The 14,174-nt window shown below is 47.3% G+C and overlaps 1 protein-coding gene across 5 annotated transcripts in view; it reads right to left on the bottom strand.

The window, feature by feature from the left end:
- The window catches only part of FAM114A1 (family with sequence similarity 114 member A1), a 79,552-nt gene extending 65,384 nt beyond the window's left edge, over nucleotides 1-14,168 (bottom strand). For 3 of the 5 annotated variants that reach the window (XM_004703168.2, XM_045284287.1, XM_030888599.2), the window contains exons 1-2: nucleotides 13,419-13,474; nucleotides 1,773-2,113 (exon numbers count right to left, since the gene is read on the bottom strand). In XM_004703168.2, coding sequence (XP_004703225.1) covers nucleotides 1,773-2,105 — 333 coding nt within the window. In that variant the 5' untranslated portion in view covers nucleotides 2,106-2,113; nucleotides 13,419-13,474. Of the gene's footprint in view, nucleotides 1-1,772; nucleotides 2,114-13,324; nucleotides 13,366-13,418; nucleotides 13,475-14,148 lie in introns of those variants that run through there. The other 2 variants (XM_045284285.1, XM_045284286.1) reach the window with 2 other exon arrangements.
- Nucleotides 14,169-14,174: the final 6 nt, after the last annotated feature.

The raw sequence follows: 14,174 nt of genomic DNA, 5'->3' as shown, positions 1-14,174 counted from the left end.
TAGTCGTTATGGAGTTGGGCTGTGATATCTGCAAGATCAGCACTTTGAAACCACCAGCCACTCTGTAGGAGAAAGATGGGACTTTCTACTCCTACGAAGAGGTAGAGTCTGGGAAATTCATCGGGGCAGTTGGACCGTATCCTGTAGGGTCGCTATGAGTCAGCATCAACTCACTGACAGTGAGTTTAGAGTTGTTTGGGGGGAATGAAAAGAATCAACAAGTGATAGTCCACATTTTCCATTGAGAACATTTTTAGTGATGATTCAGTGAACACTTGGGGATTTTCCCCTTCTCCGTAACTGGCTTCATCGATTGATGCTGGACACCGTTGTGTTGTCAGCTGCCATCCAGTGGGCTCTGACTCAGTGACCCATCTACAACAGAACAAAACGCTGGCTAGTCCTGTGTTGTCTTCCTGCCCATTGGCTTCACTGTTGTCCACCTCACTGGGGCTTCCCTTACTTTGACTGGCCCTCCACTTTACCAAACATGCCAGGAGAACCCAGTTTAGACGGTCGTATTGCTGTGACCCATAATCAGGGGATGGAAGCCTGTCTTATTCCCGAGAGAATCAGGGGGAAGAACTGAGGAGGAGGAGGAACGGACTCTGCTTGGGGCTCTTGAAGATGCATGCGCAGATAAAACCGTGTTCTGAATGTTTGCTTTCTGCTTCACTAAAGGTGACCAAAAGCCACAGCTGCCAAGTCGATTCTGACTCACAGGGACCCTGATGGACGGAGTACAACTGCCTTATAGGGTTTCTAAGGCTGTAAATGTTTGCACAGGCAGACTGCCATATCCTTCCCCTATGGAATGGCTGGTGGGTTCAAACTGTCTACCTTTCCATTAGCAACCTGGCACTTCGCCACCACATCAGCCTTAGAAAGCTGGGGGCAGTTCTACTCTGTTCTGTAGGATTACTATGAGTAGGACTCCACTAGGTAGCAACAAGTTCGGCTTTGATGCCACTACATGTGGACGTTAAATAGAAAAAAGGAAGACGGGAGAATTAAAGCCTTTGAACTATCGTGCTGGAGAAGAATGATGACTACGCTGGGCAGTGCCAGAAGAGCGGACAGATGAGCCGTAGAAGAAAGACAGCCAGCATGTTCTTTAGGACTGCATGACTTCAACTTGCTTACTTCGGACATATCACCAGGAAAGACCAATCCTTAGAAAAGGACAGCATGGTTGGGAAAGTAGTCGTTGTCGTTAGGTGCCATCAAGTTGGGTCCGACTCATAACAACCCTCTGCACAACAGAACACAACGCCCCTGGTCCTGCGCCATCCTCACAGCTGTTATGTTTGAGCCCCTCATGCCAGCCCCCAGGTCAGTTCATCTCATCAAGGGTCTTGCTCATTAAGCACAGGGCCCCCAAATAGGAGGGAAACTTTCAGTGGCATGGATTGACACCTGAGCTGCAACAATGTGTGTAAACATGGCGACGCTCCTGAACAAGGCACAACTGAGTCAAGGTTCCCTCGGCCACCCTGTCTCCATCCTGAGCTGGAGCTGGCTTGATGCCGCTCACAACAAAAACAGTATTATGAACAATAAGAATACAAGGATACACATGTCACTGTTGTAAGTAAATACTGCCGACTGTGTCTTCTCTCACCACACACACATTTTTTTCTTTTGCTGACAGGGATGATGACATACTATATTTTGAGCTCTTAAGCCCCATCAGCAAGACTTTAGCCAAAGCTCTGTATGTGGTACCTATAGGTAAGAATTCAGGATGAAGTGGATGAAGGAACCACTCCTACCGGATGATTCTGTTCCTTCAGGGGAATTTCGGATCCAGGTTCTGCCTCAAGGCTGACAGAGTCGATGCACTCGGCAAGCGTGTCTTCAGTCACCTCTCCGTGGAAGGGGGACTCTCCGGGCTGCTCAGGGTGACCCGTGTCAGCAGTCTCTGCACTCTCCACAGCTGCATGGTCACACACATCTGCTGTGGGGTCGGCTGCCGTTGGCTCATTCAACATCATAGCTGACTCACAGTACCCTTCAGCATCAGCCGGTAAGGAATCATCGCTGGGCGTCTCTGTCATTTCGGCTTGGCCTCCAGGGGCTAAGGTGTCACTGCCATGATCAGACATTTTATTATCTGTGCAACACAAGGAATAACAAACACGTTAGGTTTTCATTTGAATTGCTAAACTTTAATCCCAAATGATAAATAATTAAATTAAGCCTAGGAGGGGTAACTGTGAGGGCTAAGGCGTGTCTGACCGAAGCCACGGCATTTTCAGTCACCTCACATGCAAGTGAAAGTCGGACACTGAAAAAGGAGGAGGAAGAATTGATGTACTTGAATGATGATGCTGGTGACGAGCACGGAAAGTACCAAAGCTGTCTTGGAAGAAGGAAGTACAGCCAGGATGCTCCTTAGAGGCAAGGCTAGTGAGACTTTGTCTTAGGTACTTGGGTCAGGCTGTCAGGCAAGATCTGTCCCTGGAGAAGGACCATGCTTGCTAAGGTGGAGGGACAGTGAAAAAGAGGATGGACCTCAACAAGCTGGGCCGACAACAAGATGGGCTGATAACAAGATGGGCTGCCACAATAGTTTCAAACACAACAACTGTGCGATGGTGCAGGGCCAGGCAGTGTTTCATTCTGTTGTACACAGAATCACTATGAATTGGAAGGGACTCAATGGTACGTAACAACAGCAGGGGTAAATGTTCTGTCATTAAAACACTTTGAATAACGATGGCGTCTAATCTCTGGAGACTGTGAATGTTTACCTTAGATAGCAAGAGAGATATGGCAACTTTGATGAAGTTAAGGGTTTTGAGATAAGAGGAAATTTGGGATGATCCAGATGGGCCCTAATTGTAATCACAGGTGTCTTTATGTGAGGAAGGTAGAGGAGATTTAATGATGACGAGAAAAGGGTAATGTGCTAATATATGCTGAGTAATGTGAAAATAATAGGGCCACAAGCCAAGGAAGATAGGTAGCTATTAGAAGGTGAGAACACCAAGCAAAGCATTCTTCCCTTAAATTCTGTAGGAGGAGCCAGGGCTGTCAACCCCTTGACTTGAGCCCAACCAAACCCAGGGCCATCAAGCTGATTCAGACTCATAGTGCACCTGTACAGGGCTTCTGAGTCTATAGCTCTTGCACTGGAGCACGCAGCCTCATCTCTCTCACCTGGAGTGGCAAGTGGGTTTGGACCACTGACCTTGCAGTTAACTAAGGCACAGCATGGTGAAACTAATTTTGGACTCTGACTTTCAGAACTGTCAAGAGAATAAATTTATGTGTTTCAAGTTTCCAGTTTTGTGGTAATTTGTTACAAGAGCAATAGGAAGAAAGCGAAACGTATAGTCCTAGCTTTAAAGTTTTGTGGATTGCTTACTAGGCGTGATTAAATAAAACAAAACACACACACAACGCCTCACTGCCACTGAGTACATTCTGACTCACAGTGACCCTATAGGACAGAGTAGAATGGTCCTGTGGGTTTCCAAGACTATAAATCTTTAAGGGGATAGAAAGCCTCAGCCTTCTTAATAGTCAAGAAGGGATGTGTGTAAGGGAGTTGAGAGCATTGTCAATACAATTACTTGCTCTCGCGTTATTAATTATATTTTCAGCATTACGATAAGTCTCTGGGTGGTCTAAGAGGTTGCACCCTGGGCTACTGGGTGGAAGGATGGAGATTTGAAGGTCATAGCCTTGAAAAACTTGGGAGTTCTATTCTGCACACACTGGGTCACCGGGAGTTGAAACGGATTTGATGGAAACTAACAACAAAACTAGCATGAGTCTAAGCATAGGAAAGACTTAAGAGCTAACAACAACAACAACAAATCCAGTTTAGCTTGGCGATGCTGTCAGAGTCCCACAAGACAGACATACACACGTGGGCCATGCTGGATCAACACCAATCCCTTAGTGAAGGCCCGGCTCTGGCCGGCCAATAGTAGAGATATGAAAACACAAGAATAAAATAGAAAGTAAAAAAATTAACTATGTTGCCATTTCCAAGTAACCTTCAGGGCAGTATCCTTTTCTTTATTAAACCTGCAAGTTATCGACAGCATCCAGACAATGTTGTTCAACCTAACCTGTGAAGGCAAGGATGCTCTAGCTGTGCACTGCCCAATGGAGCAGCTGCTAGCCACATGTGGCTATTTAGCTCCTGAAATGTGGCGAGTGTAACAGAGTGAATTTCATTTTGTGTTTTAGTTTAAATAACTTACATTTTTACTTAGCTACCTGTGGCAAATGGCTCCTTTCTAAAAGGTTAGTTCAAGATAATTAGTTTGATTAGGCTAAAACAAAGATACAGTGTTTTCACTATACACTAAGTCAAGTTTCAGACAAATCAGTGGGTAGTTTTGTTGACCTCAGTGTTTACCAAATGGCCAAAACCCAGATTGCTCCTAAAATCACAGTATATGAAAAGTCATTGATCATTCTGGCCACAGGGGGCCAGGATGAGAACTCTCTGTTTCATGCTAATCACTTGTCCATTCAAAAAGCTCTTCTCCAAAGTTATTTTTCTTGGCTCGTTACAGTTTCATCCTTGGTAAATCCCATTCCTGCATCAGCTTCACACATCACTTCTCTCAAAGACAGACCTCTAATCCTTCAGAGAAGCTGGATCATATGAAGAGTGCGACACCAGATTGGAGGAAGGCTTATTAACAACCTGCGGTATGCAGATGATACAACCTTGCTCGCTGAAAGTGAGGAGGACTTGAAGCACTTGCTGGTGATGATAGAGGATTATAACTTTCAGTATGGGTTACAAGTCAATGTAAAGAAGAGAAAAATCCTCACAACTAAACCAATACATATCATGATAAATGGAGAAAGGTTGAAGTTGTCAAAGATTTTGTCTTGCTTGGATCCACAAGCAAAGCTTATGGAAGCAGCAGTCAAGAGCCCAAAAGACATATTACATTAGGTAAATATGCTGCTCAAGACCTCTATTTAGAGTAATGAGGAGCATGGATGTTTTGTTGCAGACTAAGAGGAGCCTGACTTGAGCCATGGCAGTCTCACTGCACCATAGGCATGTGAAAGTTGGACACTGAATAACGTAGCGGGAAGAATGGATACATTTGAATCACGGTGCTGTAGAAGACTATTGCAAGTACCATGCCTGGTGAAAGGACAAAACCCATTCTGTTTTAGAAGATATAAGGCCAGAGTGTTCCTTAGATGCATGGATGGCAAGATTTCATTTTATAGACTCTGGACATACGGTCAGGAGACCAGTCCCTGGAGAAGGACATCATGTTTAGTAACGTGGAGTGAGGGTGACAAAGAGGCAGGCCCTTGATGAGATGGACTGACCGAGTGGTTGCATCAATGTGCTCAGGCACAGGAACAACAGTGAGGATCGGGCAGGACTGCAGTGTTTTAATCTCTGCTGTGTGCACGCTCACTAAGGGTCAGAGCCGTCTTGATGACACCTAACTGAAATCCAGACAGATGGTTTCTTGGGCTAAAGGGAGGGGAAATGGGATGAGACCACTGGTGGTAAGGGGCTTCTTTAGGAGCTGATAAAAATGTTCTAAACTAGACATGCTACATAATAGCATAATGGTGACCTTAAACTAACTATGCATATACAAACTGAATGCATACTTGACTATATGAAAGTCTACTGAACTTTTGAAAGGTGAATTTTACAACACGTGAGCTATTTCCCAGAAAATCTGTACTTTCAACAGACAGTTGGACATCTCTTTCTGTCCTAAAGGAAATATTTTGTCTTACTGTTAATACTAGGCCTTCCTCTTGCCTTTTGTTTCTTTTACCAAACCATAAAAAAACCAAAAACAAAACCAAAAAACACCAAACTCACTGCCATGGAGTTGATTCTGATTCATAGTGACCCTATAGAACTACCCCTTTGGGTTTCTGAGACTTTAAATCTTTAGGGGATCAGACAGCCTCATGCTTCTCCCTCGGAGCAGACTGATGGGTTCGGTCCACTGACCTGGTGGTTGGCAGCTTGAGGTGTAGCCTACTACACTGTCAGGAAGGCCTCCAGATTTCCCATTCACTGAGGCTTAAAGCTTCAGTGCTGGCATTGACTAACCCGCCACTCAATCAGTATTACATAACATGGAGAGCTCATTTATTGCCTAGTGTCCAAACTCTTTAAATGTACTCTCTTCTCTGAGTTAAAGATTATGAACTTCACTTTATAGATGATGAAATTGAGGCTTGAAGATCCCACTTTAAGTGTGTGGCACAATGGAGATTTGACCCCATGTCTGACTTCAGAGAACCATCTACAAAGCCCCTGGTCTCTCCTCTCACATTCAACCAGCAGCCAATTCTAAAAGTTCTTTTCTCAGACTCTACATCCACCACCTTCGACCAGATCCTCATTCAGAGCCATAGGGACTGTCTCAGTGTGCTCCAGGGCTTTCTGCCCACCCCTCCCACGCGATTGCTTGTCCAGCTGACTTCTCTGTCCTCCTCCACATAGCTCCAGTCACCTCACTCTCCTGAAGGCACATTCTAAGTCCTCTTCAGCCGCCCTCCAAGGTCCTTTGTGGTCTGATCCCAACATGACTTTCAAGGCATAGCTCCTGCAATGTCTGTCCCTAGCCTTCCACAATGCAATGTAAGTGTCCATTCCACACCTGACACTTCCACTATAGAATCTTGGGTAGTCACTGGTTCAACATGTTTGGTGTACACAATTAAGGCCCAGCTAAAATAACCTCCTCTCCCATTCTCTCTTTCTCCTGACTAGACATACTGCGTTTCATCTTCTGAATCCCCGAGTGCTTTGCCTCTCTCTCACCTTGGACAGTTCCCATCCACTTTGATTAGTTATGTTTATGAAGACAAGTGTTTCGTTTCTTCGTTTCCTTTTCGCCTTTTACATAGCATGTCATGGCGCGTCTTACACACACTGAGCAACTCTACAAACAAGTGTCCAGTCATTTTGTGTGCGGAGATCGAAACTAAAATACAAATTGAAATGACAGCAAGGGAAAATACTTATTTCCACAGCCCCTATTCAAGAACTGTCTTACAACAGGTGGGTCCAAACCACCCTACCCATATTGTCTTTCTTTTCATCCTGGTGTACTGAGTTAGAATGTCCTTTTTTTTAAAATTAAGTTGCCCATCAGACCTTCAATTCAGACTTAATATTCCTATTAATAAGTCTAGAGTGGGAAAGGCAAAGATGTATACATCTTTTTTGCTGGTACATGTTTAAGATATTTAAACCTGACAACGGGCCAACGGGAAGTCTAACTAAAGTCTACAAACTATTAAAGGGTGATATAAGGTCACCATACAGAAATGGGGCAGAAATGTCTTAATATAAACATCTTAATTCATAGGGACAGCTTTATAAAGTCACTATAAGTCTGAATGTACTAAATGACAATGTGTTCCTTTTTTTCCACCTTGCATTGTAGCTCCGTGAGCCTTTCCCCCCTGTCTTGTTCAGAAACATAAAGTCAGGCAGAATTGGCAGAGTTCGAATTTTTTTAGGCTTGGGATTTTAGGATTGGGGTTTTACTAAGTAAGACTGATGAAGTAGGAGGGTACACTTGAGATTAGGGGGATACGAGCAATGACTGTTCCCCATCTTCTTAATGTCAAAGTCTTAATAGAAACAAGTTCTGCCTTAGTCTCTCCTTTCCTGTTTCCTGATTGTTCCTCCTATGCAGGTAAGTAGTGTGGTTTATGGGAAGGGATGGAATTGATGGGGGGTGTTTTATTTCTTGAGCAAATAATCAGAGACACCGGGTTATCTGAAGAATGCAGTATCAGGATTAGAGCGAGGGTTATTAACAACCCGTGATATGCAGATGTCACAGCCTTACTTGCTAAAAATGAGGACTTGCAGCCCTTGCTGATAAAGATCAAGAACTGTAGCCTTCCTTCAGTCCGGATTACAACTCAATGGAAAGAAGACCCAAATCCTCACACCTGGACCAAAAGGTAACATCAAGATAAATGGAGAAAAGATTGAAGTTGTCAAAGATTTTGTCTTGCTTGGATCCACAATTAATGCTCCTGGAAGCAGCTGTCAAAAGATCAAAGGATGCACTGTATTACACAAGACCTCTTGAACGTGTCAGAAAGCAAAGAGGTTACTTTGAGGACTAAAGTATGCATGACTCCAGCCAGGGTATTTTCAGTCATTTCATAAACATGAAAATTAGACCTTCAATAAGGAAAGCCAAAGAAAAATCGATGCATTCGGGCTATATTAAAACGCTATTACTGGCAAACACTACTGAACGTACCAGACTGTGAAAACGCAAACAAATCTGTCTCCAAAGAAGTACAACCAGCACAGAGGCAAGGAGGGCGAGACTTCATCTCACGTGCTTTGGACATGTGGTCAGGAGAGACCAGTCCCTGGGGAAGGGCACTGTGCTTGGTAGAGGGGCATAGAAGAGGAGGAAGGTCCTACACGAGATGGATTGATACCGTGCCTGCCACAAAGGGCTCACACATAAAAACAACCATGACGATGGTGCAGGACCAGGCAGTGTTTCATTCTGTCGGACATAGGGTTGCTGAGTCAGAACCGCTTCGATGGCACCTGGCACCACCACCACCACTTTATTTCTGTTGTGCCTAACAGGTGCCAGGAGTTGGAACTGAATGACTGGCACCTAACCAATTTGGAACGCTACTGTCCTCGGGCAGTTTATAGAATCATGGTCAAGATCTCTCTGAGTCAGAATCAGTCCACAACAGGAAGTCGGCAAACTGGGAGCCAGAGGCCAAGTCTTGTGTTTGGACAAGTTTTATTCAAACACAGCCATGTTCACTCATGTGCGTATTATCGAAGGCTTCCCTAGCACTAAAGAAAGAGTTGGCCTACTGCTAGAACCCTGTTCACTCAAACCAACTCACACACTGCCATCCATCCTTTCCAACTCCCGGCGACCCCGAAGCAAACTCACAGTCCATTCCGACTCAGAACAGAACTGCTTCCAAGGGTTCCTGAGGGTGCACATCTGCACTGGCCAGAAAGCCTCACCTTTTTCTGACGGGTGGGTTTGAACCGCTGACCTTGGGGTTAGCTGCTCAACTCTGCTACCACGGCTGAGCTAAAATCTAATCAAGCTTCTAAGAATATAACCCACTATGCCATCATGGCAAAAATTTAATCAAGCTTTGAAGAACAAGCCATTTAACTCAGCCTAACTGCAAATATATTTGTGAATGAGTAGAGGCTTCCAATGGAAAACTGGGTTTTAGCTCTGGGTTGGAGGGTGACAGAGGAACCTGATAGCCCTCACCCACTTCTGAGACTGAAAATGCCCTGCGCCAGTTCTCCTCGAGTACAGGGGGAGGGAGCTGCAACACTGCTGTTCCTTTCAATGCTTTGCAGGCAACCAGAAATCTGAAACCATCCCCGAAAAACTCACACCCTCACTGCCTACTCAAAGTGACCCTGTGGGACAGAGTAGAAGTGCCTTCTTGCGTTTCTGAGACTGCAACTCTTTATGGGAGTAGAAAGCCCTTTCTCCTGAGGAGCTGGCTGGTGATTTCTACTGAAAACCCTCTGTAAAAACCGTGAGAAGCTGATCCCAAAAAACATATTTCCAGACAGTTCGTAAATTTTCAAAAGATTAGATTTAATTTATCCGCTTAAACAAGTAAACCTATTGGAACATTATTAATTATTCTACTAGCCCCTTTTCTACTCTGAATTGTTCCTAGGTCTTATACTATAGTTTTCCAACTGTAACATTTCCATATATATTTTTCCCCCCCCCCCAACTCGGGTTGTTATGGTAACTGGAGAAATGGCAAATTTTGAGACTGTTCCCTTTCGCCTCAAACTTTTAGAATACCGGGCTGTGGGCAAGCAGTGACAAGATTGAGTCTGGCCGGGCTGCAGCCCTGGAAGGTGTTCTGTTTCCTGGGACCCTCGGGTCTGGTCAGACTTCGCATAAACCTCCCCTGAGTTTTGGTTGGCAGCGCTCATCACTGCAGCCCCCTCCCCAGGCTTTGATGCCAGTACACGCTCAACCCACAGACACGGGAGGCTTCCTCAGTAAACGTCACAGGAAGGACAAGGGGGCAGCAGACAAAGCAGCCGTTGCGGGGTTGGGAGTTAGTTTTTCATGAGTAAATTCATTCACCTAAATCGCTCCCAGAAATAAGCTCAGTACTTAAGCGGCAACATCACAGCTCCAAAAAGAAGTCTGAAAAATCAAAACCTGGTCCCTAGCCTTCAGAAGAGGAATAAGCGGTTTAAGGAGCTAATGTGAGACCGTTAAATAAAGATGCAACAGAGCCCAGCAAGGAAAGGTGTGCCTGGACCAGAACGTCAGATGTAGCTTTGACAGTGGAGCACGTGCAAAGGCCCGCACACTCAATATGCCGATGACACCTGTGTGAAGGAACTGTGACAGGAGGGAGGGCTGGGATTCTGAGGTGGAAAGAGCCAGGGCCTGCAGGCCAACGGCTGTGGCCTCTGGTCCCACCACCCCTTGGTGAGCATACAACCCATCCATTCCCCCTGGGCTTCCCTGCATCATCCTGTGGAAAGCAAGGCTATGGGATGGAATGACCAAAAGCTCTGGGTCCCAAACGCCAGTCCAGTCCATGGTGACAGAGAGCAGGAACAGTTTTTCACAAATCTGCATCTATTCCATGCAAAGGACTGCCTGCACCTTGGAAAGAGAGCCTTTGTGCTTTGCTGGATATTAAAATGTCATTTCTTTTATGAAATAGTGGGGGAACGGGATGGATTTTTTTTTCTTTAATGGCCTTCCTTGGCGGAGTGAAACTTGGGTAGTACCATACCCTGTGTGGAATCATCTTCCTGGATTAAAAGGTGGGCTGCCTGTGAAGGGGCAGGACAGACGGGCTGCAGCAGGTTGTCCGCGTGCACAGCAAGGCTTCCCAAGTGCAGACACCCAGCCTCAGGTGCTTTTGCCTCCTGCCAGGAGTTCTTCTCTACAACCAAGGTGGGACCTCTTTGCTCCCTTGTTTGGGCTTCATATTCCAATCCCAACCTCTCTGTGCCCGTCCTGCAATGCAGGCTACACTCTTGCCCCCTCAGCTTTTCCCCACTTCCGCACCCAAACCAGTTGTCTAGTCAAGTTCCGCTCATGGTGGCTCCCTGTGCTTTTGAAAGTAGATCGCAAAAAAACAAACCAAACACTGCCATCAAGGGAAGGCCAGCTCACAACCACCCTATGGGACAGGGTAGAACTGCCCCTGTGGGTTTCTGAGATTGTTACTCTTTACTGGAGTAGAAAAAGCCAGTCTTCCCTACACAAAGCAGCTAGTGGTTTCAAACTGGTAGCAGCTGAATGCGTAAGCACGATGCCACCAGGGCTCCCCTTGAAAGCAGAGAGCTTTTCTTCCAAGACACTTCTGAGGGGCTTGCACTGACAACCTTCCGAGTAGCAACTGAGTACTTGATCATCTGCCCCATTCAGAGACTCCGCATCATCTTTTTCCTTGAAGACCCTCACACCTCGTCTTCGCTTCCGCTGCTGTCTCTGCCTGGCTGCTCAAGCCTCCAAATGCCTGGCCAGCTTCCCTTCATTTCTTGGTGTTCAATCACCTTTGACTCTGAAATTCCCCAGTCTGCCCTGCTCCTTCCGAAGAATTCATGGCTCCTGCTTTATGTGGCTTGTGATGCTTTGCCTGGATCTCCACCATTGCTTTTCTTCTTTTTTTAAATTTTGGTGAAATATATATAGAGCAGAAGACTCCCTCTCAACCATTTCTGTATGTACAGCCACACTGGTTCCACTCCCCACAATCGAGTTGCCATTTTCGCTGTCTACTTGCCTGGTCTCACCACCACGGGCTGAGCCTCTCCCCACCCCTAAACTTCTCACCTGGGCTTTGGACTTGACTGTTGACCGTTCATTCTCCTATGGTGCTCCTCAGGAGGAGAGAAAAGCTCACACCAGACACACTTAACTCATTCAGCTCAACCCTTGTTGAATTCAGAGATGACTTCCGGGGCAATAGCAATTCTTGCTCAAACGCTTTCTCAGATTGATAGTTTCAGGGGCTCCCCTCGTCTTCTGGATACCAGTGAAGTCTGGATTCTACAAAAATTTGAAATTCTGTTCCGTATTTTATCCGTTGCTCAGGATTGATTCACAGGTTCCTTGATCAGAGCCTTCAGGGCACCATTCTGGTTTCATGGCGAAGGGGCAGTAGTTCACGGTGGCCTTCAGACTTTGCAGTTTAGCTCCTTCTCCATTTCCTGGGCTTACCACATCCACTGCTCCAACAAACTGGGGATCTGGTGTTGCCTCTTGGATGGCCACTAGCACTAGCTTTTAGGATGCCAAAGACTACTCACTGAACTTGGGAGTGGAACAATAATCCAAAAATACAGTCTTTGCCAACTGACTGGACAATCCCACGAAGCCATGCCCTGTCTATACCTTCAAAATAACAGAACTCAGCTCGTGATGTTGAAATATATTTTAGTAACAACACCCCCCCACAGACACACAAACACCATTTCTTTTTGGTGGTTGCTATTAGTGTACAAGTACTACCACATTTATAAGAAGCACTTCCTTTCTTTCCTTTAAGGCTGAGACCAACTAATACCTGCCTGGTCTCCGGCTCTCAAATATTTGCTGAACTGAAATACTGTATGTTTGTTATTGATTGAAGAGGAGCCGTTTTTGATAAGAGCTCCGTTTTGAAAACCAATCGCTACGCCTATGGTCTGAATCCTTAAGTTTCTTTAAGGCCCCCTCCTACCCTCAAATTCCTTCTAGACTGGCTCACTTGTGCCTCCAATGTCAGTAGTCAGTTTTCATTCCTGTGCTTAAAGCCTCCAATGTTAGAAGTTGATCAGATTTGTCCTGAGCTGGGGTTTTGATGGGCCGGAGAAGGGGGGACAGAGAAAAGCAAGGGGTGGCTTGGAAATGGGGCGGAAAGAACTCTCTGAAGAGAAACCTGTCTCCTCAGTTACTTCAGGTTGGTGGGGGTCTTGGGGTCCAAAATGGAGTTCAATATTTCAAAAGCCATGGATTGGAGGTACTTTGGATGGGGATTTCTGTAAGCTCACTGGGGATCAGTACACCCCCAAATACCTAACCTGTCGCCCTGTGTTACAGTGAAGGGCTCCCTCTGGGTGGATCTGAACTGCCAACCTTTATTTAAGTCAGGAAACCCACTCAAACATAGGGCCATCTAGTGGACTGTGACACTGTAGGGTGTCCGGAACTGTAACTGTAGGGAGCAAACAACCTCATCTATCTCCCAGGGATGGGCTGGTGGGTGTGAACGACCAACCTTGCAGCTCAATGGCTGACCCACCGAGATTCAGCGAAAATCGTTTGGCTCACACTGGGCCCGTTGGGCTCACCTGGGAGGGCAGCGCCCTCGTTGCCCCTAAGGAGATGTCCTCTTATTCTAGGAGAAGCTGGAGCTCCTGAGAGGAGATGGCTGGAAATACTCACCAGATCCCGGGAGGAAGCGGGGATGAGCGGGTGGTTGGAAAGATGGGCTTGGGAGGGAGGACCTGAGGGGTGGAGGATAACCTGTGACTGTGGTGGTACCAGGTGGTAGGGTATTAGTTGGGCTGGGAAGGGCCCGGTAGGGCATGGGCCTGCGCAGGGTGGGGTGGGGTGGGGTGGGGTGGGGGTGGGGTGGAGGGTGGCGAGCTTGGGTGGGAGGTCCAGGCCCCAGCTCAGAGTCCTCAGCTGGAGGGGGCAGGCACTCCCATATAGAGGATCCGCTCCATCCGGGCCTGGGCGGAGGGCACTCTGCAGCCTGTCCCTGCCTTGGCCCCGGTCCCCGAGGAAACTTTTTCCGACTAGCTTGGCGCCGAGACGGGATACGTTTGCAGGCAGGCTCCGCGGCGGCCCCGGTGCGGACTTGCGCGGGCCGAGGGGGCAGACCCGGAGCGCGGGCGTGTGGGTGTGTGCATGAGCGTGGACCCGGAGCGACACACACTCACACACACACACTCACACGCCCGCACCCACGCAGGGCCCTCGGCCGCGCCTCTCCGGACCTTCACCCCAAGCCGGGTCCTCCCGGGCCCCCGCCGAGGGCTTCTCCCGGTTCTCACGACCGACGCGGGCCGGCTTAGCGGGCCCGGGACAAGGGGCGACGCGGGGGTCTGGCCCCCCTCACCCCACCACCCGCCCGGGGGAGAGAACGGGGAGAGGGGGCCGGGGCTCTTACCACTCTGGCCGCGCGGGAGCGCCCTG

Source organism: Echinops telfairi, unplaced genomic scaffold (assembly GCF_000313985.2).
Source record: "Echinops telfairi isolate 266 unplaced genomic scaffold, ASM31398v2 ScPeMD7_7468;HRSCAF=8506_0, whole genome shotgun sequence".
NCBI lineage: Eukaryota > Metazoa > Chordata > Mammalia > Afrosoricida > Tenrecidae > Echinops > Echinops telfairi.
The sequence above is the reverse complement of the archived record's forward strand: the minus strand, read 5'-3'. Positions and strand labels throughout refer to the sequence as shown.